At 38.0% G+C, this 26,506-nt stretch overlaps 5 protein-coding genes across 10 annotated transcripts in view; 3 read left to right on the top strand and 2 right to left on the bottom strand.

Annotated features, from left to right (window-relative positions):
• Positions 1–1,789: 1,789 nt before the first annotated feature.
• Positions 1,790–12,140, bottom strand: LOC109195817 (L-selectin-like). Its single transcript, XM_025901071.1, has 4 exons — positions 11,027–12,140; positions 2,719–3,025; positions 2,116–2,399; positions 1,790–2,024 (listed from the first exon to the last, which is right to left on the bottom strand). Exons 2-4 carry the CDS (start codon positions 2,999–3,001, stop codon positions 1,836–1,838), a joined length of 756 nt encoding a protein of 251 aa, XP_025756856.1. The 5' UTR covers positions 3,002–3,025; positions 11,027–12,140; the 3' UTR covers positions 1,790–1,835.
• LOC100706496 (CD209 antigen-like protein E) lies at positions 7,317–10,096 on the top strand. 2 transcript variants are annotated; one of them, XM_003453129.5, is made up of 6 exons: positions 7,317–7,478; positions 7,780–7,893; positions 8,549–8,806; positions 8,906–9,069; positions 9,601–9,737; positions 9,823–10,092. In XM_003453129.5, the coding sequence occupies exons 1-6, from the start codon at positions 7,403–7,405 to the stop codon at positions 9,992–9,994; spliced, it is 921 nt and encodes a 306-aa protein (XP_003453177.2). In that variant the 5' UTR covers positions 7,317–7,402; the 3' UTR covers positions 9,995–10,092. The 2 variants fall into 2 exon arrangements, with proteins under 2 accessions (XP_003453177.2, XP_025756855.1); XM_025901070.1 differs by having other exon boundaries at positions 7,321–7,478; positions 7,792–7,893; positions 9,823–10,096.
• LOC100706232 (CD209 antigen) lies at positions 10,297–14,767 on the top strand. Its single transcript, XM_003453128.4, has 6 exons — positions 10,297–10,566; positions 10,770–10,886; positions 12,149–12,400; positions 12,485–12,648; positions 12,782–12,918; positions 14,134–14,767. The coding sequence occupies exons 1-6, from the start codon at positions 10,449–10,451 to the stop codon at positions 14,297–14,299; spliced, it is 954 nt and encodes a 317-aa protein (XP_003453176.2). The 5' UTR covers positions 10,297–10,448; the 3' UTR covers positions 14,300–14,767.
• On the bottom strand, positions 14,275–20,055 carry ttc8 (tetratricopeptide repeat domain 8). 2 transcript variants are annotated; one of them, XM_005476937.3, is made up of 15 exons: positions 19,812–20,055; positions 19,500–19,523; positions 19,212–19,332; positions 19,046–19,109; positions 18,793–18,952; positions 18,523–18,612; positions 18,390–18,434; positions 18,213–18,298; positions 18,025–18,112; positions 17,818–17,928; positions 16,411–16,550; positions 16,134–16,308; positions 15,881–16,003; positions 15,235–15,318; positions 14,275–15,144 (listed from the first exon to the last, which is right to left on the bottom strand). In XM_005476937.3, exons 1-15 carry the CDS (start codon positions 19,923–19,925, stop codon positions 15,028–15,030), a joined length of 1,542 nt encoding a protein of 513 aa, XP_005476994.1. In that variant the 5' UTR covers positions 19,926–20,055; the 3' UTR covers positions 14,275–15,027. The 2 variants fall into 2 exon arrangements, with proteins under 2 accessions (XP_005476994.1, XP_003453109.1); XM_003453061.4 differs by lacking the exon at positions 19,500–19,523 and having other exon boundaries at positions 19,812–20,054.
• A 562-nt stretch (positions 20,056–20,617) lies between these two features.
• Positions 20,618–26,506, top strand: part of eml5 (EMAP like 5) — a 47,835-nt gene continuing 41,946 nt past the window's right edge. For 3 of the 4 annotated variants that reach the window (XM_019349158.2, XM_003453060.5, XM_005476938.4), the window contains exon 1: positions 20,621–21,146. In XM_019349158.2, coding sequence (XP_019204703.1) covers positions 20,950–21,146 — 197 coding nt within the window. In that variant the 5' untranslated portion in view covers positions 20,621–20,949. Of the gene's footprint in view, positions 21,147–26,506 lie in introns of all 4 variants that reach the window. The other variant, XM_025901101.1, reaches the window with a different exon arrangement.

Genomic DNA, 26,506 nt, shown 5'->3' on the forward strand with positions numbered 1-26,506 from the left:
CGAATAATGTTTTAAAGAATTGTTTTATACTGTTAGGTGGAGCGTACACATTAAGTAGTGGGACCATTTCGTTTTCCAGTTTTCCTCTCACAATAATAAATCTCCCTTCTTTATCACTAATTTTTTTAATACATTCAAATTTCACTGAAACAGGGATGAGTATAATCACACCTCTTCTACGTCCATGATGATATGAACTGTAAAATGAGTTAGCATATCCAGAACATTCTACTTTTAAATACTCTAAGAGTAAGTCTAAGAGCAAAGACATGAACTATTTCTGAACTCAAGTTCATTTGGGGAAAAAACTTAATAATGTTAAGACATACCACACAAAATAAAACCTACTCTTTCTGCTTGTTGTTTTCACACAGACCTCCTTGACTTAAAAACTAGGGTATAGCACCATCTGCAGGCGGATAAAGACATTGCAGAGATTGTGGGATTCAGTCTGTGGGTGTAACAGGTGGTGGAGAGGCGTTTCTCTCTCTTTTTCTTTTGGAGACAGAGGAGAAAAAGGAACAAGATTAAAAACAAAAATTGTCTCTGCCTGCTTGTCTGACAGGATCTTTGGATGCTCCTCAGGGGCAGCAACATCTTGGGATCGAAACAAAACAAATGGGTTTTCAGTTACACTTAAAACTGACATATGAATTTATACAGATTCAGTTATTCACTTATCATTTCAGCTTTTCACTGGCTATCCAGTTTTTCCACCTCTTCTGTTTTGGGTGGACAGGAGACTATCTGCCAATACTGACAAGATACACAGGGTCAGAATTTGAGGTGTGTTGCATCAAGAAAAGAGTAATACTGACAACGAGTAACACTCACACAAAAAATTTATCCTCTGTGGGGGGATAAAAGCTAAGAAGGGACAAACAAATAAAACATGAAGAGGTAAGCCAGCGGAGAAAAAGGCAGACGGTGAGGGGACAGCAGAGCAGACTGTTGTTAGCCGTTCTAATGTAGGTAACGCAAAATACCTGAGTAAAAATTTCCCTGTGACTGTACCCGGGGTGAATTGTGAGTAATTTGAAATCATGTTTCAACAATGGTTTTGTTTGATTTGAGTTCACATTGACATAAATGTGTGGAAAGTGCTGAGCACAGGTATAACACTTTTTGATCACAACTGAGTAATGGTTTGTTATAGAACAAACATTCAAACACATTTTGAATGTAAATCCCCTTATTCCTATCTATTCAAATATCACCATGTCTTACTGGCAGACACAAGACTATATCTGGTAAACATCTGTGTTTTTCCTTTAGTGACCTTAACATTTCCATATGCAGATAACAGAATGCAAACTCTGCACAGCAACACATGGGTGAATGCTTTTGGTGTGATTTCCAGATTTCCAGTTTTGGTTGGATGGATGTCCATAAAGTTGAGACTGTACTTCTTAAAGAAAACAACAACAAAACGCCCTATCGGTTTTTTGTACAAGCATGTTATTATGACCAAATTGTGAATGAGCTAAAAAAAAAAAAAAAGTCCTGCTTTTTTTTTTTTTTTTAAGAAATAAACACTTTTATTTAAAGTCAAATGAAACTAACTAGAAAGGCTGGGATACATCGGTTTGCAGATTTCTTAATCCCCAGTAGACTAGAGTCCTGGAATATCTTAAATCAATGGAACATCTACTCAAACCATAGTTTACATTCTGGTTCTTGTATTATAAACTATTATAAACATCATTTCACCTTCTTGACCACATTTCATATTTTGAGCAATAGCATATTTTCATGTACATAAGTGCAATTTAAATAAAAATGCTTCAAGTTTATACTGAAGTACAGTACTTAAGTAAGTGTAGCCTTGAGTGCATTTAGGGCTTCTTGTAGCAGAAGAAGTTCCTTCTCAGCTGGCAGTTTCTCATGCTGAAGGATGCAGTACCGTTCTTCTCAAGGACGCCACAAAAGCTGTGAGATGGGCAGCTTGGAATATTTTTATATTCCATCTGCTCTCCACTCACCCACAACCACTCACCAGCCAGGTTACACAGGCCTGTCCACACCTGCCAACATTAAACAGAGAGGTCCACATACAAAAACTTGTAACAAATAAAGAGTTTCTCAATACAAATACAGTGTAGCAAACTGGCCAACCTCATCAGTGGTAGCCTCTTGTGCTCTCTCTCGTGCATAAGTATGGTCAAATGGAGAGATCAGCGTGACCAGGTCATAGCGGTGGTTCCAGTATGAAAAGGTTGGATTATTTGTGTTGACTCTATCCAGAGACCTGCAGTGATCCAATGCCTCCTCCCACGTCTTATTCTCCTTCACCAGAACCAAAGGGTCAGTACAACATGTGAAATATCGCTCCTTATCACAATCGCTGACTATCCATTTTCCATTATTCTTAAAAACACAGTTTCCCTGTGCCTTTGGTTCTGCAAGAACAAGGAGAAGTAAAGTAGTGAGAATGCACTGAGAAGTTTTCAGAGAAGGCTTGAAGACCAAATTGCATCTGAGATGTAAATCTGACCATTGGCAAGCGCCACTGTGTGCGCTCAAATCTTCCAGCTTTTATTGTTTGCATCAAAAAGGCCTCAGCATGTTTCATAAACGTACTGTAGATAATAGTATAGGCAAGACATCAATAAGATATAATAGATATAATAGATTTGAACTTTAAAACAAATAAATGTTAGCCTAACAGAAATACTGTAATACAGTTATACAAATATAACTCAGTTACATGTTCCTTACCATTAGTGTCCCACATGGTGAAGGTGGCTATCTCATCACCGTGGGACCATTTCCATGGACTTGCTGCATCTTCTCGGTATAATCCGATCCAGCCGTAGTCAACAAAATGTTCATTTTCTTGTTTGTTTCTGACAGTGGCCAGGTCAGTGTAGTTGTGCCTGCAGTATGCCTGTGCATCTCTCCATGTCATTATGACAGAAGGGGAGTCATATGCAACTTTCAATTGCCCACAAACAGGAGAAAGGAAGAGCAGCAGTTGAATGAAAATGCACATCTTGGTCATCGTGTTTTCCACAGGAGGATGACACTAGAACAAGAAAAGCATCCACAGACAGGAAAGAAATTGAAAGAAATCTGTAGTGAAGCTCTGCTTTATTCACTATGTAGTTTTACTCATATATACATATGATGAGAAAAGCTGATTATAAACCTGCATTCATGCAGTTTCTTAGTTCAGAAATTGTATTTTCATTTAAATAAAGCAGTAAAATATTTTTTTTAATTTGAGGAATTCTTTGATGTGATTCTTTCTATCTTTAATATGTGTGATGTAAATCATTTAAACTCTATTCACTCTGAGTAAAAGAAAACAATGCCAGCAAATAACTAAACAGCCATTCTTTGAGAATGATACTGTCTCAGCAGGTTAAAATGTTCTTAATGTACTGTTTTAGCATTGTTAAATCCCCTCAGTGTTTCTGTTAAACAGCAACAATCTTAGTAAGTGAAGTGACCCTTTCCTGTCATTCATACGCTTTACTTAACTCTACCTAACTTACAGCAGCAGAACTTACCTTGCATGCGTTAGGAGGGAAGCTCTGAAACTTAGTCTGATGATGACATTTCTTTGTCAAGTCTGGGAATTACTGATTTTACTAAGACATTTTACTAGTAAATTGTCCCTGTTGAAAAGTCGAATTACTTTTCAACAGGATGCAAAGCAGGAACATTCAAATGCTTTATGATAAGTCAAAGGTGTTGTTTACTCCATTTCTTTTATTGCCTTCAGTTCCCACTTTCTGCAAGTTCTCACCACTTGCAAGCAGCAAACTATCAAAGTGGATGTATTATGTGTTTGATGTGGGAATGGAGAGGGGTTTTGAAATTTATATTATTAACCTCCTAAGATGCGAACTCTTTGTCTTTGATTTTTTGTTTTTCTACATATGAGGACATTCGTTTTAAATTTCGATAGAACAGTGGCAGTATAATGTCCTCGTGAGTGGATATCAGGCCCTTGTAGAGTAAAATTTAGTATTTTTGTCTAGAATGAGGCATGCTGTATAAACTCTACCTGAGCAGAGTAGAAAAGCACTAGATAAGAATCAGTCCATTTACCATTATAAATACAGGCTTTTTTTTGTTGTTATTTGTCTTGTAATATTCGAAATTACCAGACTGCTGCTGCACACAGCAGACAAGAAGAAACGGTTAACTGTTCCACACAGCTGAGACACCATTACGCACAACATTTTAACGCAGCAATACAAACAGGCCTAACTGGGCACAGCTAACTACAGTCTATTACATTTTGCATATTTCACCTGACTCAAAAGGCAGATTTGCAAAACATACAACGTAGCCGATTGCTACGTTGTATGTAGTGTAATTACTGCCTTATTCAATGGCAACCCTACAAGGACAATTCTAAGAGTTTCCAGGGGGATAAAACCTTTTAATGTGCTGGTTGTCTGTTGTGCTCCTTTTTAAAGCTGGTAGTTAAATAAATATTTATATAAAATAATGTTTTCATATTACTGCCATGGCTTATGATAGGTAATAGGGGTTAGGTAATTTTGAAAAAACTGACTGGGTGCTGTGATGCCTTGCACTGCCTTGTACAATACTGCAGTAGAAAACATGAAGGATGCTGTTAGACACAAAAAACTGGAAGTATTAACTTTTTGTTATCGTTTTTTGGCCATAAAAACTGAAAAAGCATTAAATATGTAGTCTTTAAAAACTGGTATTAGAAGAAATGTAAATGTGTTACACCATAATTTGGAGGGGTTTTGTATTCATATATCAAATAAACAATTTTTATTCTATGAATAAAACCTGTGTGAACTTCATCTCACATAAAATGATATTACTTAGTGGAGAATAATATTGTCTATAGTATCGGGTGTTATTTTGGGGTTTAATGAATATTATGAGTTCTATTTGTCTTTGTGGATCGTTTATGGTTGTTTGCTGATGTGATATGCCCCTGGTCCCTCGTCTTCCTGTGTACGCATTTGAGTGTGTGTGCTGTGGTGTGTTAGTTTTGCTGCCACACCAGGCCTGGAGAGTCTCCCGCCTTTGAGCCAGCCGCACCTGGGATTAATCTCTCACCTGTTGCCGATCTGAATAATCAAGGAGCCCTGCATAAGAGAGCAGTGGAGCGGTATTTGGCGTGGGATTGTTAAACTAGGACCACGGTTAGTGCTCATTCTTGTGTTACTGCGTTCTCAGTTATTCTCCTGTTTGAATGGTGAAGGCGTATTTGTTGGCCGGTGGATGGGAATGCACTCACTGTTGCGTCTCTTGTTTCCAGGAGGTTTGCGGAAACACGTGGAGGACACCGAGGAGGACAAACACTCACCACAGACTATAGAGGAGAATCACCGCACAGGCGCACAAAGAACACACACACTGTGATCGTTGGCACTGCTTTCTGCTCTCTTCACTGTAAATAAACGCACCATCTTCATTCAGAAGTCCTGCATTTGGGTTCTCTTTCAACCAACCCTGACAGACATTGTATTACACAGTTAAACCCAGTTCATCTACAGGACAAAGTGTTTGACATTAACATAATTTTTTACCGTGTTTTTTTATACCCCAGCTCCAGTAATATATTTTGACAAATACTTTGTATTACTAGCTGTAGAAGACATCTTGGAATGATTGATAATAAGCTGGACTTCACATTTTGTAACTCACAAAAATACAAAGTGTAACAAAATGTCATAATGTTATTGGGATTATATGGACTTCATCTGGACTGGATTAATGGATCATTTATAAATGAGATATGATTGAGTTAATTAGTTGCACTGGTAAGTAGACTTTATTACCATCACAGAACACTATGGTGTCTATTTCCCTTATTTACTGTTAAAGCATCCTGAGCCACCAGGAAAATAGAAAGCTAAATAAAATGAGAGTTTGGTTCACAAGAAACATGCTCTTATTATCTGCCCAACTTTAATTTTAATGCAGTTAACATAATTATGTGTGTAAAGTGTAATCAGTGTGTTAGCAGTGTTGAGTGGACTATTTCTACTTTCTGTGCTGTGAGGCACTGCTGAAGCTCCACAGCCGAAAGTTACATCTTTGTTTTAAGATTTAATTGGCTGTGGTTTGATCTTAATGCCCCTGGGCAAAGGTGAAGATGGGGATTTACAGAACAAGAGGAAAACATTTTTCATATTTCACTCAGCATTTCGAGCTGTAGAAAATATCTTGGAATGATTCATTATCCAGATGTTCCTCACATTTTGTAACTCACATATCCAAAGTACAAAACAGCATCTCACAGTTATACAGACTTCATAACTGTGTTATATATGAGAGGATTTTTTATTTTTTAAATGGTTTATGGCTAATTTACAGTCAGTCTGTTCATTGTTCATTGTTTCCCTCTATTGCTGCTAAAATGATCAGTGCCATGGGCATTCCTTGTGTCAGGGTATAATTAAGGGGTGAATAATGTTCTTTAAGAAAAAAATGAACAAAGAAAAGAGGACTAAAACTACACTCTACACACATAAACACACTGTTTTACCATATCGTCTGCTTGTACTCCAGCTCCAGTTATGCATCCTACATACATAATACAACACAACGCTTATATCTGCTTACAATTAAATCTGCAGTGTTTTAAACAGTTTGTCTATTGTTAAAATGATTTATGAGTGCTTTATAAAATCTGCACTTTGAAACAAATTGCTTTGTTTCTAAGTTTTATTATCTGAATGCTTAGCAGCGTCTGTCTAGAGGGAAATGAGAGGATTTACAGAGCAAGACAAAAAGCCCAAGGACATTACAGCAAAGCCATTCATTATATGTTAGTCATTATTTCTAGCTGTAGAAAGTATGTAGGAATCATGTAGTATTTTGGATTGACTGATAACCAGATGTTCCTCCCAAATGTTCCTCACAGCATTATTGGGATTGTAGGAAACTGACTGGTTAATGAATCATTTATGAATGAGATAGAGCATGTTAATGCTGAGCATTAACTGGATTTTGTTCAGTCACTGAAAGCTAGGCTGGGTGTTTCCTGTTTTTGTGATAAGCTAGGCTAACTAGCTGATGTCCATAAATGCGACATATAATATTATAAATGTGCTTCCTCAAAAGAACAAAAGAATATTAGCAAAATTTTAATTAATTGTATATTTAATAATCTAGGAAGATTTTGAACAAAAATGTAATTACCCAGCAGTCTGAAAACAAGTTTACATGTGCAGCATCAGCCACAGTATTATTACACAGTATGCTAATGTTTTTTAAACGTTAGAGCGATATTATCTCATTCTTGTAAAATCCACACACAAAGGTATTACATCAACATGCAGACCAGGGTTCAAACGCACACACACCTTATCGCTGGTACAACCAGGAGAGACAAACAGATCAATAAGCACTACCTGCACCAGTCAAGAACTCACAATTACCGTCAGTGCCCGAGGAGAAGATGCCATTTGAAAAGATTTCCCAAGATTTCAGCACAGATGGGCATTCAGTCTCTCACCGTCAAAGATTTCGACAAGGTACAGCTCACTTTACAATCAAGTTCAGAGCAGTTTCTTTTCTGCTTTTTTTATACCACCGCTTTACTCCCTCCTTGTGAAATCTGACCTCGTGGAACTTTCACTCGTTTACTCATTTTGGTTTCAGATACATGTAAAACATTTGTAATAAGTGTATGTTACATTGTTTAAAACTAAACCACATAGCAGATTGCTCTGTCACCTATTAGGAAAGTCCCCATTATAAATATATTTTATTTATTTTATTTACTGAAGACAAAATATTTGATTAGGATTTTTAACTGAGAGGAACATTTTCAAGGTCTGTTTGCAGATGGAAGCAGACCTGCGTTTCCACACCACCGACTGGTTATACTGAGTCTGAGCCTGCTGAATGCTGTTCTGCTGATAGCTGCTGTTGTCATTGGGATCTACTGTAAGTATGAGAGTCAACAAGAAACTCCTTAATCTGAAGTATAATTTTTACTATCATGAAACAAGTATGTGTTGCTTTGCAGTTGCTTTAGATGGTTGCAGGTTTTGCTAGCAGGTTGCATGGAAAATGCTAACTTGTCTGCAAACTCTCACTAACTACTTACCAAGCAGTAGTAAACTGTGAAAATCAAAACTTCTGCCTGGAGAAATGTGTTAGTTGCCGCACAACTTTTACTTTGAAAGCAAATGTCATCTGTTTCTGCATTTTGGCACACTGCACCTAGAAGAGTAAATGGTTACTGTTTGTGCGTACAATAGTGTCTTTCATACAATTTAGAGGTAATCAAAGCAACCTGCTGACAAGGTTTTTAACTCAGCAATAGTCAACAACCTGAGCTCAATTCCAGTCACTGGACCTTTCAGTGAATGTAGCTCTTTGTATAGTTATTCGTATATATTAGCTGGTATCTGTATCTGTGACTTGCACTCATACTGTCCATAGATGCAATACGCTAATAAATCTACTTTAAAACAAACATGTGGAGCCAACATGGCATCTGGAAAACTGAAGACCACAAACCAATGGCTGACATCACTGTGATTAGAGCAGTCTTTTATATTTACCCTCTTTTGCTTTCTCATTTCTTATCTTTCAGGTGTCAAAGCCAAAGACTTTCAGGTTTCAGATTCAGCTGTTTCACCCTTGTTGATTGAAATGAACCATCTCCGCAACCACAGTGGTATCGTCAAAGAGAGGCTGGAGGCCCAGGCAAAACTGGTGAAAGAGCGCGCCAACCACGTGCAACTGAAGCTCCAGGTGAAGCAGATGAAGGTCGAAAATGATTTGCTTCAGCGACAAATTGAGACACTAAATGCAGCGAAATCAAATCTCCAGACAAATAAAACTCTGTTAGGTAAGTTCAACGTCCAACCCGTCTTTGTGAACATGCAGCATGCTGTGAATCTGCACAGCTTACTATAAGATAGTAAATGGTTGTTCTCTCTTGGAACAGAGGAAACCTGCGGCAGATGCCCAACAGGATGGCTCCTTCTTAAAACATCCTGTTATTATTTTTCTCACCATGAAATAAACTCCAGAAAGAACTGGACGGAGAGCAGACAATACTGCATTAATCAGGGCGGTGACTTGCTTGTGATCAATAACTTGGAAGAGCAGGTTGGTCAAAAACAAAGTCTCTTCTTCTTAAATAGTTTATTTTGTAAGCCTCTGTGTCTGGTTTTAAAATCCCAAAAAATTTGAGCACACCATGTGTAAGAGAGTTATCTTCAGTTAATGATTAAGATTCATTTAAATTTCATAATTTTGGTGCATTAAAAAAGTAAAGACACAATAATACAAGCTTAAGTTTAGCAATTACTCATTAAGTTGTACTTTATTAAGAGCTTTACACTCAAAAACTTTACCACTGCTACATCTCTGCTTGTGTGTGGGTCTGTGTGGGTGTGATTTAATTAGACTGAACTTACTTTAAACTGGCAAAGTAAGAAAAATAGTACTCCTCCAACGTCTTAGAGCACATATGTGACATCTTGATAAAGGCTAACCATGGGGAGCAAATGTTTAATATTCATGACGGATAGCATTGCTCAGCTACGCCTAAACGAAAGGGCTTTTAAATTCTGTTTGATCAAACCATACTTGTATTTCATCATTTAAATGTCAAATCGAATGTCTGCTTTCTCATAGCTCCTCATAACCGACAACTTTCAAAAAGTGAGCAGCTCTGGCATATGGTGGCAGAATGGATACTGGATCGGCCTCACTGATGTGGTGACAGAGGGAACGTGGGTCTGGGTTAACAATGTGACCGAGGTGGATTCAATGTAAGCGTCTCATGAAGTGCTATGATTGATTACTGACAAATGTACTGAAACAAGTTCCTCTCTAAGCGACTGTGCTTTACTCAAGGTACTGGAGAAGTGGGCAGCCCGACAGCTCTGGTGAGGAGAAGAAGAACTGTGCTGCTTTTCTTTTCTTTACCGATAATGTGAAGACGTTTTACAATGTAGAATGTAGCAGCAAACAGCTGAACTGGATCTGCGAGATGGAGCCAAAGCAAACCACAAGGGGATCTCAATGATGATGTTATTAAATAATAATAGCAATAATGTCATAAAATCTCTCAAATAAATTAGCTGTAACTTGACATGTGAAAAATCGTGTTATACACTACTGTAAGTGACATGTTTTCTGTTTTTTGTTTTTAAAGTATTTTGACAACACTCAGCATATTCAGTTGTATATGGGGGGAAAATGTCTGCAGCATCTGGTCTGTAATGATTTTAAGATGCTTCATGCTTAACTTGATGAAATAAAAATTCATCCTTAAAGAATATTTCTGATCCTAATCTTGTTTAGATGATCTGAAAACTCTGCTGTTCCTTTACCTCCTGTAAATGGTTAACAAGTGAACTTGATTTTCTGTTTGCATTGTTACACACACACATGCCCAAACACCCGCAGGGCAATGTCCTAACAAATACTCTCTCTTTCTCGGGTGATCTTGCTGCACTCTTCTCATCTCGTCAATTAAAATGGAGGACAACGGAAATAATGCTGGTTTTTTTGAGAGTACTTATAACAAACTGACTTATCCCGAGGACATTAGTGAAGATGACCACTCTTTCAACTTAAACCAGGAGAGGCAACAAGGTAAATGACAAGAAGATGAATGATGATTAAGGAAATATGTTTAATGTTTATTTTCTGCCAGATTATTAAATGTTTTTGGAAACACAAAGCACTTTTTATAACTTATGATTACACATCCACATTGCCGTGGACCGCGTGGGTGTTATTTTGATGTTGCTGTATTGTGCATGGCTCTGATATTTATCCACCACTTCTCTGTGTAGTGTCCCTGTCCACAATGTGGCCTGGATCCCGTTTAAATCGTTACAAAGTGCTTGCAGTGAGCCTGGCAGTGCTCGCTGCCTTTCTGCTGGCAGTTGATATTGGCCTGGGAGTCTACTGTAAGTGATTACTGCAAGTTGCAGTTTTTGTAATATTGAGAACATTTTTAAATCTTAAAAAAAAGGTTCAGCAGGAGGGAAAACAATCATCTCTTGTTGGAAAATCGAGGTCAACAAAAAGGGATTTGATTTATTCTCACCTGACTCTTTTTATCCAGTTTTAACTCCTTGGTTTGGTTTTCCACCCTGTAGCTTCACTGCTTATTCACCTGTGTTTCTGTCCTCAATAGGCAGCTAATTTTACTGAAAAGTCTCCAGTAAATACTGTTTCACTACCTGCCTGCCACCAAAGAGTAGCTAAAGTTAGCAGGTAAATATAGAAGAAACGTTAGCATCTATGAAACTGGATATTTTCCCCTCAAATTTATGGAAACCAAAATAATAAATCCCAGTCTTGTTTTCATAAACTGTACAAGGTTGTTCTGTGTCAGCTTTCTAAAACGTTTGTTTCTGCTGCCCCCAAGTGATTGAAAAAGACAAAAACAGAAAATGCAGGTTTAATTACTAACATTACAAATATACCTTAAATAACGGTCACTAAAGTAGCATCAGGGAAATTCAGAGTTTGTATTCCCTTAGAAAAACATATTAGTTGACACATTTTTTCCACCTGGTTGCAAACACAGAAAACTTTCTAAGCTACAAAATATGAGGTGAGCTTGATTATTTGATTAATAAATATGTTTATTTATAAAAATGGTGTATGTACTTTTGCACCAATAACTATTATATCAGGTTTTGCCCACTTTATTGGCTAATATTAGATTATTACAGATCACTCATGCCAAATGCCAGATTAATTTGAGTTTTAATTTAATTACAGTATTTCTGTTACATAATTTATCCATATAAGAGGACCAACAAGCTGATAACTCAGTTGTAAATACCTGTTGCTTCTTTATTTAGAAAGGGTCACCAGAGCAGGAGGATCAGCAAATGTGGCATATTTAACCAGGATTTTTGTTTCCACTCTTGAACTGGGGATCTTTCAGTTGTTAGGCAAATATATTAACAACTGTACTAAAGAGCTATTCACTATGTTCCTTAATTACAGGACAATTAAAAAAAGAGTAAAAAAAATGAGTAAACTCTCTTAGCTGTGACCTAAAAACTGCCTGGGTTCTAGATAATAAATAGATATTTTTAAGTGAGGTTTCACTGCTACTGCTCTTTTTGTTATTTCCAATAGAGTTCCTGCTTCAGCTTTACCAGCACCGTAAAAATTGTACTGTTTTTAAGGTCTTCCTTTTCTCTACTTACAGACCTCAGACTTTCTTATGGGAACCATTTAGTAACAGACATCAGCACTGAGATTGCCAAATTGCAGGCTACTTACAACGCTGCACTCCAAAGCAAGACTGAAGCCAAACAGGAGGTGGCGAAAGAGATCAAGTCGCAGCAAATTACCAAGTGGGAGCTTGACCATCTGAACAGAAGGAAAAAAGATAACGAAAAACTAATAGACAGAACTGAAATGGAAATAGCGATGTTGGAATCCCACATGCCAATGCTCAGTGAGAGGCTTTTTCTTTATTTATCATGTTAATAAATGCACTATAACTGTCATGTCATTCCTTTTTTTTGGTTTTTGTCAACAGAAGAGGGCTGCAGACAGTGTTTGCCAGGCTGGACTGTCATTAACTCCATGTGTTACTTCTTCGCTTTATCTGAGGAACTTTCACGGAGATCATGGATGGATGCCAGACATTTCTGCAAGAGGCAAGGAAGCGACTTATTGGTGATCAACAGCAGAGAGGAACACGTAAGACTCAACATTTAAACAACACAATGAAACTTACTGACAAAATCACGAGTTCCACTTCTCATGAACAGCACTAGCATACATAAATGTTTGTGTGTGTTTTCGTGTACATGGATATTTCCTATATTGTCAGATGGCCCTTGCTGAAATGATAAAAATGTCTCGAGACCCCTCGAGATCGATGAGCCAGAGTGGATTCTGGATCGGACTGAGAGATGCAGATGTGGAAGGAAGTTGGACGTGGTTGGATGGGACAAGGGTGGAGGAGGGGTATAAATTCTCCTAAAAATCTTAATCCATAATGACAAAGTGAAAGAAGTTTGCTTGCTTTTTTTTTTTTTAAATCAACAATTGCATAAGTACTCACAGCCTTTGCCATGGCACTCAAAATTGAGCTCAGGTGCATCGTGTTTCCACTGATCACTTGTCAGTGGTTTCTATTAGTTTTTGATTGGAGTCCATTGTGGTAAGGATTGTATCAATGCACAGATCTGGGAAAGGATACAGAAACATTTCTGCACCCCTGAAAGTCCCGATAATGGCTCCATCATCAGTAGATGTAAGAAGTTTGGAACCACCGGGAATCTTCCTGGAGCTGGCCGCCCAGCCAGTCTGAGCAATCAGGGTGTAAGGGCCTTAGTCAGCGAGGTGACCAAGAACTCGATGGTCACTCCAATAGAACTGCATTGTTGCTTTGTAGAGAGTATAATCTTCCAAAAGGACAAGTATTTCTGCAGTTCTGCGCTAATCAGACCTGCATGGTAAAGTGGCCAGATGGAAGCCACTTGTCAGTAAAAGGCACATGACCTGAACAACTCTCAATGAGAAACAAAATGCTCTGGTCTGATGAAACAAAGATTGAACTCTTTAGGCTGAATGCCAAGCATCATGTCTGAAGGAAACAAGGCTCAGCACCTAGCTAATTCTATTCCTACAGTGAAGCATGGTGGTAGCAGCATCATGCTGTGGGGATGTTTTTCAGCAGCAGGAACTACTCAAGACTACTCATGGTCGAGTTGATGATAACTTGCTCCAGAGCACTAATGACCTGGGACTGGGGTGAAGGTTCATTTTCCAACAGGACAACAACCCTAAAGGTGGCAAAAAGTGCTTCAACAAAGTATTGAGTACTGAGCAGGGGCTCTGAATACTTATGCACATGTTGTATTTTTGTTTTTTGCTTTTAATGCGTTTGCAAGAATTTCGAGCAAATCTTTCTAACTTTGTAATTATAGGCTATTGTGTAAAACTTTGAAGTGAAAAATGAATCAAACCCATTTTGGAATAAAGGCTGTAATGTGACAAAATGTGGAACAAGAGAAGCGCTATAAATTCTTTCTGAATGCACCGTAACCATTATCCATTTGTGATAACGTAATTTAAGTATATGTCAGTTTATTAATTTAAGTATATGTGGTAATTTCCAATATATATCTCGTGTCAGAGCACACATAAAAAACTAAGTTACCCATCTTTGTGTTTCAGGTACTGGAATATTGGAGAGCCTAACAACCAAAACAATGAAGACTGTGCAGCTATGTATCCCAGAGACAACCCCTTTAATTCATGGAACGATGCTCCATGCAACTGGAACCTGAAATGGATTTGTGAGAGGACACCAAGACCTTTTAGCTCTAGCTTAAATGTTTAAACAGAGAGTCAAGTCTGGCTTTAAGGCATGGACGCGTCTTCTGAATTTTTTTTTTCTTTATTGTCATGTCTTTTGCAAGAGACTACAAAATGGCAAAGAAGATTAAAATATGAAAAATACACCTGAGTTATAAAGGCATCTACAAAATGTATGTAAATTCTGTAACTGTTACAAATAAAACGTTCACCTTTACTATGTACACACATTTTACTACTGTACAGATTTGTACACTAACATGCCAGTGTTTCAGCAAAACCTTTACATGCCCTCTAACAGTCATATGTTAGTTATAGCCCAAACATTTACCATTTAATGGGCTATAACTGAAACACTTGACCTAGACATTTTAGATCTAGCATTTCATCATCTACAGCCTTTTGAAACTCTACTGAAATAGAGTTTTACAGAGAACAAAGAAACAACCAATGAGCTTATTCTGTACACAACAATAAGTCTACAACAGCTCAAGCTGGAATCAAATGAGGACAATCACATCACTTTTCAACACTGAAGTGTAGAATTACACTTAACAATTAACACTTCAAAGAGTTACCACTCATTTTGCTAAAGAACTTCAATTGTAGATGTACCTAATAAACTGGCAGTTAATAAATAAACACAAATCAAAACTAATCCCACTTTGTCCATTTCAAGACTGACCTACCAAATTATGACTTTTTTTAATGACTGGGTTAAAAAAACCCGGTCGTCTGCAGTGCTGTGGTCCCTCACAGCACTGCAAAGTGCTGTCGAAGTTGCTTGAGAAGCTGCTGAGTGTCGACGTGTTCTGGGAAAGCGTCCTCAGATTTTTGGGCTGCACTGTAGCTGCTCTGAAGGTCCCCAAGCTGGACACAGACAAGAAGATGTAAAGATCACACTTTGTCACTTTTAATCGCATTGCATGATTTGGTTAGACCCTGATAGCGATAAATTACCTTTTCAGAGAGAATGGAGAGATTGAAGTGTGGCTCGTACATATGAGGGGCCAGTGATGCAGCAGTCTGAAGGAAGGCTTTAGACTGGATTAAAGACAGGGAAACAATTAACACCTGACATGAAAATGTATATGGAAATGCAGTGTTTACAGATTTAAAGTTTTATTTTCTTTAATTGGAGCAATCCTTACATCACTTTGCCATCATCATTATCACTATGAAAAAAGCTGGAAAACCCTGAAAATTTAACCTTTTAATTCAAGTTGGCAGCAGAAGTGTTAAGCAGATGGACTGCTCATGCTCCTTTTGCTACTGGAAAAATAAAATCCCATATATCTCATGACGCTTTGTCTCATATCAAGCTATTATTGCTAAATTGCTTCATTGCCTAACTTTTTGTTGGAGTAACAGGGGCTTATTGCATATTGGATTTATATTACGCAAGTATAATTTGAGAGATATCTTTTGATAATATGAGCTAGATTACAGTTTATATGACACTAATAACTACATTTTAGTGATTTTCTTATAATGGGCTGTGTTACATCACATTAGAGGTCGGAAAGAACACCATTATACCATTATGATTTCATAACTCATATTTTAGCAGCTTAACAAAGGCGATGATTCAAAACTATGTCTTTACCTGTTCAATGTGACCTTTTCGCAGCTCCAGCACAGCCAGGTTGTTATAGGCTTCAGCATGGTCATTATTAAATGCCAAAGTCAGTTTAAAGCACTGATAGGCCAGTGTCAAGTCCCCTATTCCCTGTAAACACAGAGCATACTCTAAATTATACGATGTAAGGTTGTCATTTCAATTAACTAAGTGTCAAATTATGTTAACTGCAAACCATATATGGAAGTGAAACATATTAAATCATTTTCTGTTAACTCACTACAGCCACGTGTCCTATGTTGTACCAGACATCAGCCTGCTCTTCATCATTGGCCACCAGGGCCAGAGCCCTCTCAAAGGAGGACAGAGTCATATCGTACTGCTGGGCATAGAAACAGCACAGGCCCAGGTTGTTGTACAGTTGGCAATTATACACTCCCATCTGGAGCAGCCGTCTAGCAAAGGGTGAAACATATTAAATCACAGATGGTATATAAAATCTCATCACATAAATTGCAACAACACATTACACAAATTGTACAGAAAGTTTGTCTGACCTATAGAACCGCAGGGCAATCTCAGGCTGATCTGTGTAGAAGTGATTGCTGCCTATGCAGGCTATGGCCTCCACGTGAGTGTTGTCCTGCTTCAGGACGTCTTTATAGTACTCTGTCGCTGATGAAATGTTGTTCATCTCCTGTCAAAATACCATTTAAGAGACAATTAATGAATGGACGGATGGATGGATATCTTTAATGATTCATGCAGCTGTTAAGGTTATACTCCATGCAGCTATGGTGGAAAGTTTACATTAGTCCAGTGGTTCCCAAATAGCTTGGAGGCAAGTCGTTAAGATTTTGTGTCAACCAAACACCATTACTGTAACTGAAAGCCCTTTTGTCTTTAACCTCAGCAATTTAAGTACTAAGGTTAATACTGCAAAGAAGCTGGCAGTGAAGCTGTTGTTAAAGCTGGCTTCCTTTAACTATGACTGCTTGCAAAGGCCATTTCGCCACTTCAGAGACTTTGAAAATCTTATTCATGCCTTAATTTAGTCCAGACTTGACTATTAACAGTCTGCTTTCAGGTGTCAGCCTGTCACTGCTTGGCCAACTGAAGCTGGCCGGCTCTTAACTGGCAAGTGTAACCAAGACCACACATCACTCATATTAGCTTCCTTTATTGGTTGTCAGTAAGTTGTTTTGTTTTTTTCTTTGATTTTAAGTGATTGCAGGGGTTGGCACCTCCTTAGCTCTCTCGTTGAGCAGTCAAGGTCCAGATTAAAACAAAGAGGAAATCAGAAACTTAAAGTACCTTCTCCTACATTGTGGAACAAACTGCCTATTTACATCAGGGGCATTAGACATTTTTGAAAACGGTCTTTGGTTCTTACACCAGACTAAGTTCTGATTACTTTGAATTGTGCTTTTACGGTTTTTGTTTTTTCATTTTTTTTTCTTTATTTAGGCAGTTTTATTGTCTTATTATTTTATGACATTTATTCTTTTAGCTGTTAAGCACTTTGGTATACATCATAAAAACATTCCACTGGACTTAACGGCACAAAAAACAACAAATTCAATTTAATTTTAATATACTAGAACACATCAGCTTCCCTGACTGAGGAGGATAAAACTTGTGATGATGTAAAACGGAACAATTTCTTCTGAAAGGAAAACCACACAAAACCATCTAAAAGGGAAAAAAATGTGAAGAAACTACATCTTTTGGATCCAGCTGAGATTGCCAAACAAGCTAAAGAGCCACTCTGAAACCCGAAAACACTTCTAAGAGACACTCTGCCTACTGGAAAAGAGCTTTGGATGTGAACATGAGGCAGCTAGAACTTGGCTGAATTGTGTTAAAGTGCCTGATAAGGAGTGGTTATAGTGGTTATGTGATATCCGACAATGCAATTAAATAGAAAAACTGACTATATTCGAGATGATGATGGCATACTGTACCTCATGGATACGAGCTATTCCTGTTAGAAGGGTAACCTCTCCAGGGAAGTGGTCCAGGCCTTGCTTGAAAAGACTGAGAGCCGTTATTGGCTGATCCATACGCTGATAAACCTAAAGGAAAATGAAAACAAGGATAGTGACTTCAAGAAAAACATTGCTTTACAGAGAGAACCTTAAAATGTACAAACCCTTGGCAATAATCACTACCTTTGCGAGATAGAGATACGTATCAACCATCTCTTGGTGGTTGAGAGCTGATCTAAACTGTTTTTCTGCTTCTCTATATAAACCAAGCCTAAGAGGAGAGAAACAGACATTACATAATTTCATATACATAAATGTTAATTTAATCAAACATTGCAGTTGAATAATATGAAGGATGGTGTGTTACTTGCCTGTAGTAACATTTTCCCAGCTGAACTTTCCACCACCAGTCTTTGAACTGTGCATGTTCAGTAGCTTGAGCAGCTAAATCCAAAGCCTGTACAAGGAATATAATATTTCTTTACATACAGTCCTGTCATCTAATGCTTGGCAGTTTTCTTTACACTGCAGATTTGTGTATCACTTACATTTTTCACATCATTTTCATGATGGAAGATGTACTCAAATAATGTCTGTGGAGAAAGAAGATTGCTTCACATGCAGGAGAAACACAATAGAAAACAACTGATAAATGTGTGGAAGTCACAGTTTGAGTCTTACCCTGGATAAATTGGGTTTTTGGGAATACTTAGCCAGATTTAGTCTAGACAAGTTTATAAACGGTCCTTCGGGATTTGTTAACATTGAAGCCTAGAAAAACAATAAAAAAAATAGGTCATGCTAAGAATTTCAGGCTTTCAGTGTAACACAATAAATAATAAATTGACTGTTGCTATCAGTCTTAATATATTGTCTGCTGCATAAATTAACTTGAGAAAATGCAATAGAAACAGGCATGTGTCAAACGTAGCCTATAGTTGGAAGACTCACTGTCCCCAGACGAATGAATCTACCAGAAGAAGCGGTGACAGGACGAGCTGTGCTTGCAGTACGTGGGGTTTTGATGGCCTGCTCCATTGTCCCAGGGCGCCCGGACTGTGTGCTCGGTCTCACAAATCCCGTTATAGGGCGTCCTGATTGTGTCATGGGCCTGGATTTCAGGAAATAAAATACATCTGATGAGAAATTAATTACAAAAGCTTCATCAGTTTGGTTTTTTGTTTCGTTGTCTTGAAAAACCTACCTGACAGCTGGTGTGGGACCTCCACCATGACATGTTCCAGGAAGTCTTAGTGATGTTCCAGGCCCTTGCAGAGATCAAGTGTTATAAATAAAAAAGACTAATTAAGAAAATGTTCAAATTATTAATTTAATGAATTGTGGAATTCGGAGCAAATGTTTAAACTTACGTGCAACTTGAGCAATAGAGCTTTCATCCAGCATCATCTCAGCAATCCCCTCCTGGTCAACCTCGATTTCATCTATGTAAACCATCTCTGTAAGAGCACGGGTTTTCAAGCTCCATGCAGCCTATGACACACACACACACACAGGCAAGTTTAGTCATGTAAAATATTTCACATTTATTTCACATCTATGTTGAAGAAGGCATAAAACAGTCAGGAGCTACAACACAAATTATCCATAAAAAAGATCAAACTGAGATGGAAAACAGAGACATGTGCAGTTATGGTTACCTCTGAGATTAGCAAAGATGAGTCCTTAAGATAGAGTGCAGACAGTTAGCGAGAGAGTAAAGAGATTTAAGAAAAATGTGAATAAATGGGAAGCAGAACGAACATAAGACAGGATTGAAAGGAGACTTGAAAAGCAAAGTAGCGTATAGCAACAGCTACTAAGCTTATAATAAACTGAATAAGTATGTTGAAATGCTACGTTAGTGAGATATTATAAACTACACAGCCTCGACTAATCGGGATTATGCAGCAGGTTGTCCAGCTGTCCATCGTTAGCAAGCTAGGCTAACCTTGCTAACTTCACCACAGTACCTGGTCGTATGGGTTGTCTTGTAATATTTTCGTACAAATATCAGAACATTGTTGGAGTTTCCGCCTCCTGAAATAGCTCCACGCCAGAAACAAGGGGTCCATCGTCACTTCCATTGCTTTTGCTAATCAGGGAGAAATAGCGTAGATCTAAAAGTCACTTAGCAAGCTGCTAAGAGAAGCTGAGATGAAGGCGAGACCGAGGCTTCCTCTGTCGCTCGGCAACAGCCTAAGAGGGCGGTCCTTCACTGCCGCAATTTCCTCTAAAGAGCTGAATAAAACAAAATAAAGTTAAATTAAATTAAATTCATGGGACATCACTGTTCTTTTTAAAATGCATTAATTCAAATTTGATTTACAAGAAATATAGATCAAATAAAATAAATCAAAATCAAATAAAATAAATAAAAATAAAAATATAAATCTGTGGAAGCAGTTAATTTAGGGGAGTAAAGAACTTTCCTACTCATAACTCTTTATATAAGTCATGAAACACGCCACACTTAAATAAACACTTTGAATACTTGAATGGACTAAGTAATACATAATTTTTAAACAATTAAAATTTCAATAACCTGTTTTGGGTATTTTTTTAATTATAGTGTTGAAAATAACACATTAAAAGCATAAATGCTGACATTAAATAAAAATATTCAGAAATAGGGTCTAGCACCCGGACTGCTTGCTTCTTGGTCGTGACGGAGTTGTCCTCTCCTGCTTTTTCCTCCTGAGTAAGTCATAGCATCTGATTGGATAACGGACTCCTCCGTCATCTTTGTAGGCGGTGCTTGTGGAATAACAGTACAGCTCCATCTTTGTAGGATTTGACAGGAGCTTTGACCCGACTCGAAGAGGACCGCGAGCCCGGGGCTGAAGTACAAGTAGACTAAATGAAAACACAAGCGTAGAAATCAGTTTCTTAAACAGAGGCAGAAGGCTTTCATTTTACCAGGCAGCGAGTCTTTAATTCACATGACCCGCAGAGATGCCCGATTTCAACGCTTGCTCTTAAATCCTGGTTGTTTCCAGTGGAACTAGCCTAATGGGACACGCGGGCTTAAAATAAATCCTTTTTGGTGAATGACACTATATCAGAAAGCCTACGTGATAGCGACAGAGAGACACACACGGAAGTGCGGACATGGCTGACAGGACTGCTCCCAACTGCCACCTGAGACTGGAGTGGGTGTACGGATACCGGGGACATCAGTGCCGCAACAACCTGTACTACACCGCCGCCAAGGAAATTGTCTATTTCGTCGCCGGTGTGGGAGTTGTGTATAACACCCGGGAACACAAGCAGAAATTTTACCTGGGGCACAACGATGACATAATCAGGTAGTAATGACATGTTTATATAAACATATAAATGCATTTCAGCACCGTGGACAGCACCAGACTTTAAGCAGAAATGTGCACTGATAGTGTAGATTTGTCATTATTGGAGCTGGTGTCACCTTGTGAAGTGTAATGTGATATTTTTCAGCTCCACGGGGAGTGCACCCCTACTTAGCAGCATCCCTATAGTTTGCTGTGGGTTCAATATTTTGCTCAAGGGCACTCCAGCAAAGCAAGGGGTCCTTTGAAGACTGCTCTTGCGCCCATGTTGGAAGAAACCACTACACTAACATTAATCACTAAACAGAAACTAATATTTTAAAAATTATGTTGTTGAGTTCATGCTTATGCTTTAAAATTATTTGTCACTGAACAATCTACTTTTAAACAATGTCATCCTGGGAAAAGCAGCAAACCATTCGTCCAAAAAGGATGAATGGTTTGCTGCTTTAATATAAAATGTGGTTTAATATAAAATATTTGACATTGATGCTCAACATTTGGTCGTTTTTTTTTGTTTTTGTTTTTTTTTTGTTTTAAAAAAAAGGTTGACAATGTAGTCGGTAAAGTGGGCATCTTTTCCTCGCTGCAGTCCAATACTCATGTGCAGTATCTGAAAAATGCACTTGAACAAAGCTGTCCTTGAAGGAATCCTTGAATTGGAAAATTGAGCTAATAAGGGATTTAATGGCTCACCTCTGCATCCCAGGAAAAACCTTGAAACCTCTTTTAAAAGGTTAAAAACACAGCAAAATAGCAATTATTATATCACTCTTCCTCAGCATGCTGCACAACAATGACCTGCGTCCAGTGGTTTAGCGCTTGTGTTGACATATGTGTGTGTGCGTCTGTGTGTGGGTTGGCCTGGAGATGACTAGCTTTATACTGTGTCGGTAGTCAGCTGGACTCCTGCTCCATTATTAATCGGACAGTAGAGATACTAACCCTCCGCTGCCCTGTGAGTGAAGTGCCTGAGTTCAAATAGTGAGCAGGAGGAGTCACAGACTAAACAATAATCTGATATATGATCTGCAAAACTGTTGAAAATACAAAAGTGGTAAATTGGTGTAAAATCTGCAAATTTGATCAAAGTATTTCAGTGTGAAACGCAGAAACCTCTCATAGCGTGGCCATGTGCTTTTTGTGCAGCCAGGTAGTTTGAACTAGCGCTATGTACTTACAGTGCAAGCTAAATAGGTCCCTTAAGCTGTCTTTTATTAAATGCCAAGTAATAGCCATTTTAAAGGCCTCGAAGGAGTGCTTATGAAGCTCTTTTAAATATTGCCTTTGAATATGACTTCTGCAGCACAACCAGGAGCAGTGCTCACCACATTCAGATCTGAATTATCACGTTGCACAAACTCATGTGGAAGAGAAGTGGCTTCTTTAGAGGGCCTTAAAATTCAAATACCCCTTCTCTTCGTTTTCTTGATGCACTGTTGCTGTAGATTCGTAAGCAATTTTTACATTAATTTTTACTTCACAGGGTAATTGCAGCACTCGTTTTGGGTAATCCTGTAAAAAGTCAATGAATGCCTCTCACCTGACCCACTCATCATCACCTGATTTTTTTGTACAATAACTTTAGTGTGTTTGATGGCGCTATGGGAAATTTTAATGGCATTATTATTATCAAAACTGGGCATACTGCTCATATCAAGGTAAAAAAAAATACATGAAGTTAAATAAAATCCTGTAGTAGCTTTGTATACATGTTGTATACATGTGCTCACCCACTCAGCTTCATCATGGTTTTAATTTCATGATTTTAAATAGAATCTCTAATTTAATATTTCTCAACTGTTTAAAAAAAATACTGTATTAGAATCATATTTTGGCACAGCAGGAATCAGACATTGAAAGATTATACAAGAAGTTTTATCCACAGAAAAATGTGGCTATATCATGGATTCATGAAGTTATGTTGTCTCAAAATGCTAAAATATAATAACTCGAATAAAAAAGTGCAAAATTTAAACCCATCCATATATACCTAGGACATTTATAAGTCTGAGTATCTTCACATGTTAAATTTTTCACAGCTCACTTTGAGGGGGTCACATGGGAACATTTGTCAGATTAAACTGATTTTGTATGGAATTACCCATTTTTCCCACTTGGTTTTATTCACCCTGAAGCCTGTTTTAACAGGTCTCCGAGTAATGTGGAAGAGCTAATAGGCAGGTTTACACATGAGTGATAGACTGAGCAGACAATGATGCAGTAGTCTTGCCTTCTTTTGGTTGGCCTTTTAGGCAGTTTAGTAATGCTTTGTTAGAAATGTAAATAAACATGTTACTGGGCGATAACAGAATAGACCTGGGAGACTGTTAACAACCTCCAGTTAGAGCAGAGTACTGTGAGGCGCATCATTAGAGTGGGTAGCCTTGTTAAAACTGTTTTTTGCTATTCTTTCCTCATATCTGCTGTTGTTCCAAACTGCTTTTATTCAAGTCAGAAACTCTGAGAGCCCGAGGCTCCTGCTAAACCTCAGCAGAGTTTTTCCTGCATATAAAACGTCTTGGCTTCCACCCAAGAAAAATCATTAGGACTGTGATTAAAAATACTCTTCACAAGTATCTTTTATAACCTGGGTTAAAGTTACACATAATTTATTTATTTTTTGGTTATCAAATGCCCAAAAACATGAGGAAAATGAACAGAATTCTATCAGGAAACGTAATACATGCTCTTTTGGCTTAACTGTATACAGACCAATCATGCTTATGTGTGTAGTAGACATGATTGGTTGGATTGGTAAGCAAACCCTGAAGCCAGGAAACACCCTGGGAAAGTTAGCTATACTGCTGGCATGCACCACTTAGAAACCCCTTATTTTTTTTCCTACCAATCATTAACATGTTTAACACATTCACCTTACATGTGAAAGATCCCTGGGAGATCACAAACCCTGCCTCAGGGTCGCAAGCTAATGCACTCCAAGTGTCGGTGCCAAGCCCTGATAAAAAAGAGAGTTGCATCAGGAAGAGCCAGTCGGCATAAAATCTGTGCCAAATCAAATATGCTGACCCATCCACCGTGGCGAACCTTAGGGAAATAAAGCAGCAGCTGAAAGCACCATTAACGAAAAAATAAAGGTCGTGGAAACTTTTTTTGACTTTAGTCTCATCTCATATTTTTCACCTGGTTGTCTGAGCCACAGTTTGAGACCCACTGGTCTATACTACAAAGCTTAATCCCCGACACTCAGAACACATACTGTCCACACAAAGGCCGATTCACACGAATACATTCAAAGCTAAAGGAAAAAAACTAAACAACCAAAAAAATACAATGGCACTGAAACAGGCGAAATTTCTAGTTTTAAAGCACATGTACTGGTATTGTCCTAGAATTTTTCCAATTGAGTTACCCATGTCCCAAACCTAACTGCACACTCAATGCAGGGATAAAGAGATTGTTAGGAAAGCACGTATTTGCCGGGTTTTTCCTGTACTTAAAAACCTCGGCCTCCACCAAAGAGGTTTTAGCCTCCTCTACAAAGGAAATTTACAAGGGTTTTAATAAAATAATTTTAAATCAAGTATTTTTAAGTGGGGTTGGCCAGAAATAAGAGAGATCTACACAGATTCTTGCAGAGCAATCGTGCTTGCAAAGTCAGCTCCAAAGGCCAATTTGAGGCAGAAAAACCCTTACATTTTATTTCATTTGTGGGTGTAAATTCACAAAAGCGTGGGAGGATAGAGGCATGGCGGCCTTCTCCGTGTAGTCATTATTTGATGGTCTAGCCTTGAGTTTCATCATCACTGTGACATGAACAGTAAACGCAATAAACAGAATAAAGAAGCTGCCTTAAATGCAAGCAATAAAATAGGCCTGTAGCTTACACAAGCTCTGTCTTCGTACTGAACATATGTACATGTGACCTCATGTTTAAAACTAAATGTAAATCGAGCAATGACAGAAACCACAATTACTCTCTGGCTGGAAAATAACAGGCTGATAAGTTGTCTATTGTTTCTGCACTGTGATCTTTTCTGCATGTTTTTTTGTTTTGATAGTGAGAGTTAATGAGTTAACGAGAGGGTTTCATGAACACAGAAATAAAAGGCCATCTCCTGTTACTCAGAATATCATGTTACCTCTATGATGGATCACGGCCAGAATTATGGATTATAGATGCCAGAGTGAGGCTGGTCTTGTTTCGGTGAGCTTGGAGAGATGCTGTGAATACATTTCCATTAATACTGCTGCAGGGTTTGTACAATAACCATGCGCCTGGCTTGCAGAGAAGAGTCTGTCTGTCCATAAACTAATGATATGAACAAAAAAAAGCATTTTTAATAATAATAAATACAGTATTTTGACTACTATTGAACAAGTTAGAGCTGTGCATGTGAAACAAATCACTGTGATATACTAGAGCAGTGTGTGAGAATGTGCTTTCAGTTTTACTGCTGACAGCAGCTATGAGAGCTGATATGATTTACATATTCCATCTTTGCTTCCATCTTCCATTGTTTTAGTGTTGATTAATATGGATGGTTTGTGATGATCGACTTCCTAAGACGTTATCTTTAGCTTATTTTATATGCAGGCGCCAGCCTCAGTATAATATCATTCTCTATGGTAATCGTTCATTTTGCTTTTCTAGATCGCATGCTGGAAATCAGCCACCATATCCACAAGGAAAAAACCTTATTGGAAGACTATAGACTAATCTGTTACCAATAAGACAATAAGAAAGAAATGCCTGCTTCATATCTTTACATGCATTTTAATATTGCCAATGAGTGTACTTGCATGCTTAAGTATTATTATTCTTCCCAGGTTTTGGGTTAATTGTGTTAATTGTGTTCAGTTATGTTTTATATTTTTCACTATCACAGCAAGCACCTTGTATTTACATAGCTATAATAACAAGGTTTTAAATACATGTGTCTTTTCAGTCCTTGTTTGAATTTTAATCCATTTTTCTTTTTGTGCTTGTATTTCCTGTGATTCCCAGTGTCTTTGTCTCCCTCACACATATATATAAAATCATATATCAGTTCATCCCATTGAGTCATAAAGCAGGTGAAAGTTTCTGCATTTAGTAATAAAAATATTTCTTTGGTTTCAGAGTATCAATAATTGTTGCCACAGGAAGCACTAATTCTATTGAAGTATTCCAGGTAGGATATCTAGGTTTCTTAAAACCAGGAAAAGACTTTATCCAAATGGGTGCATGTGCAACACATAGCCAGGATACTCTTAAAAAGTCCCAGCACAATCACAAATGCACTCACTGTTAGTAGCTGCCAGGGCTACTCTGTAAAAGGAAGCTTGTTCTCTAAAGAGCACATCTGTCTTACCCAATTAAGATCCTCCAGAGTTTCGTACAGTTACTTAGCACAATG

The sequence above is a fragment of the Oreochromis niloticus genome, linkage group LG19 (genome assembly GCF_001858045.2).
Source record: "Oreochromis niloticus isolate F11D_XX linkage group LG19, O_niloticus_UMD_NMBU, whole genome shotgun sequence".
Lineage (NCBI taxonomy): Eukaryota > Metazoa > Chordata > Actinopteri > Cichliformes > Cichlidae > Oreochromis > Oreochromis niloticus.

What these genes read in the sequence shown, in the direction of transcription:
- LOC109195817 (XM_025901071.1), bottom strand. Translation starts at nt 3,001, where the DNA reads ATGACCAAGATGTGCATTTTCATTCAACTGCTGCTCTTCCTTTCTCCT. An exon ending in CACCATGTGGGACACTAATG is followed by an intron (nt 2,400 to 2,718) that starts GTAAGGAACATG and finishes TTGTTCTTGCAG; the next exon opens with AACCAAAGGCACAGGGAAAC. An exon ending in AAGAGGCTACCACTGATGAG is followed by an intron (nt 2,025 to 2,115) that starts GTTGGCCAGTTT and finishes TAATGTTGGCAG; the next exon opens with GTGTGGACAGGCCTGTGTAA.
- LOC100706496 (XM_003453129.5), top strand. Translation starts at nt 7,403, where the DNA reads ATGCCATTTGAAAAGATTTCCCAAGATTTCAGCACAGATGGGCATTCA. An exon ending in CCGTCAAAGATTTCGACAAG is followed by an intron (nt 7,479 to 7,779) that starts GTACAGCTCACT and finishes AACATTTTCAAG; the next exon opens with GTCTGTTTGCAGATGGAAGC. An exon ending in GTGACCGAGGTGGATTCAAT is followed by an intron (nt 9,738 to 9,822) that starts GTAAGCGTCTCA and finishes GCTTTACTCAAG; the next exon opens with GTACTGGAGAAGTGGGCAGC.
- LOC100706232 (XM_003453128.4), top strand. Translation starts at nt 10,449, where the DNA reads ATGGAGGACAACGGAAATAATGCTGGTTTTTTTGAGAGTACTTATAAC. An exon ending in AAACCAGGAGAGGCAACAAG is followed by an intron (nt 10,567 to 10,769) that starts GTAAATGACAAG and finishes TTCTCTGTGTAG; the next exon opens with TGTCCCTGTCCACAATGTGG. An exon ending in TCAACAGCAGAGAGGAACAC is followed by an intron (nt 12,649 to 12,781) that starts GTAAGACTCAAC and finishes CTATATTGTCAG; the next exon opens with ATGGCCCTTGCTGAAATGAT.
- ttc8 (XM_005476937.3), bottom strand. Translation starts at nt 19,925, where the DNA reads ATGGAAGTGACGATGGACCCCTTGTTTCTGGCGTGGAGCTATTTCAGG. An exon ending in CGTATCTCTATCTCGCAAAG is followed by an intron (nt 17,929 to 18,024) that starts GTAGTGATTATT and finishes ATTTTCCTTTAG; the next exon opens with GTTTATCAGCGTATGGATCA. An exon ending in GAAAAGGTCACATTGAACAG is followed by an intron (nt 15,319 to 15,880) that starts GTAAAGACATAG and finishes TCTTTAATCCAG; the next exon opens with TCTAAAGCCTTCCTTCAGAC.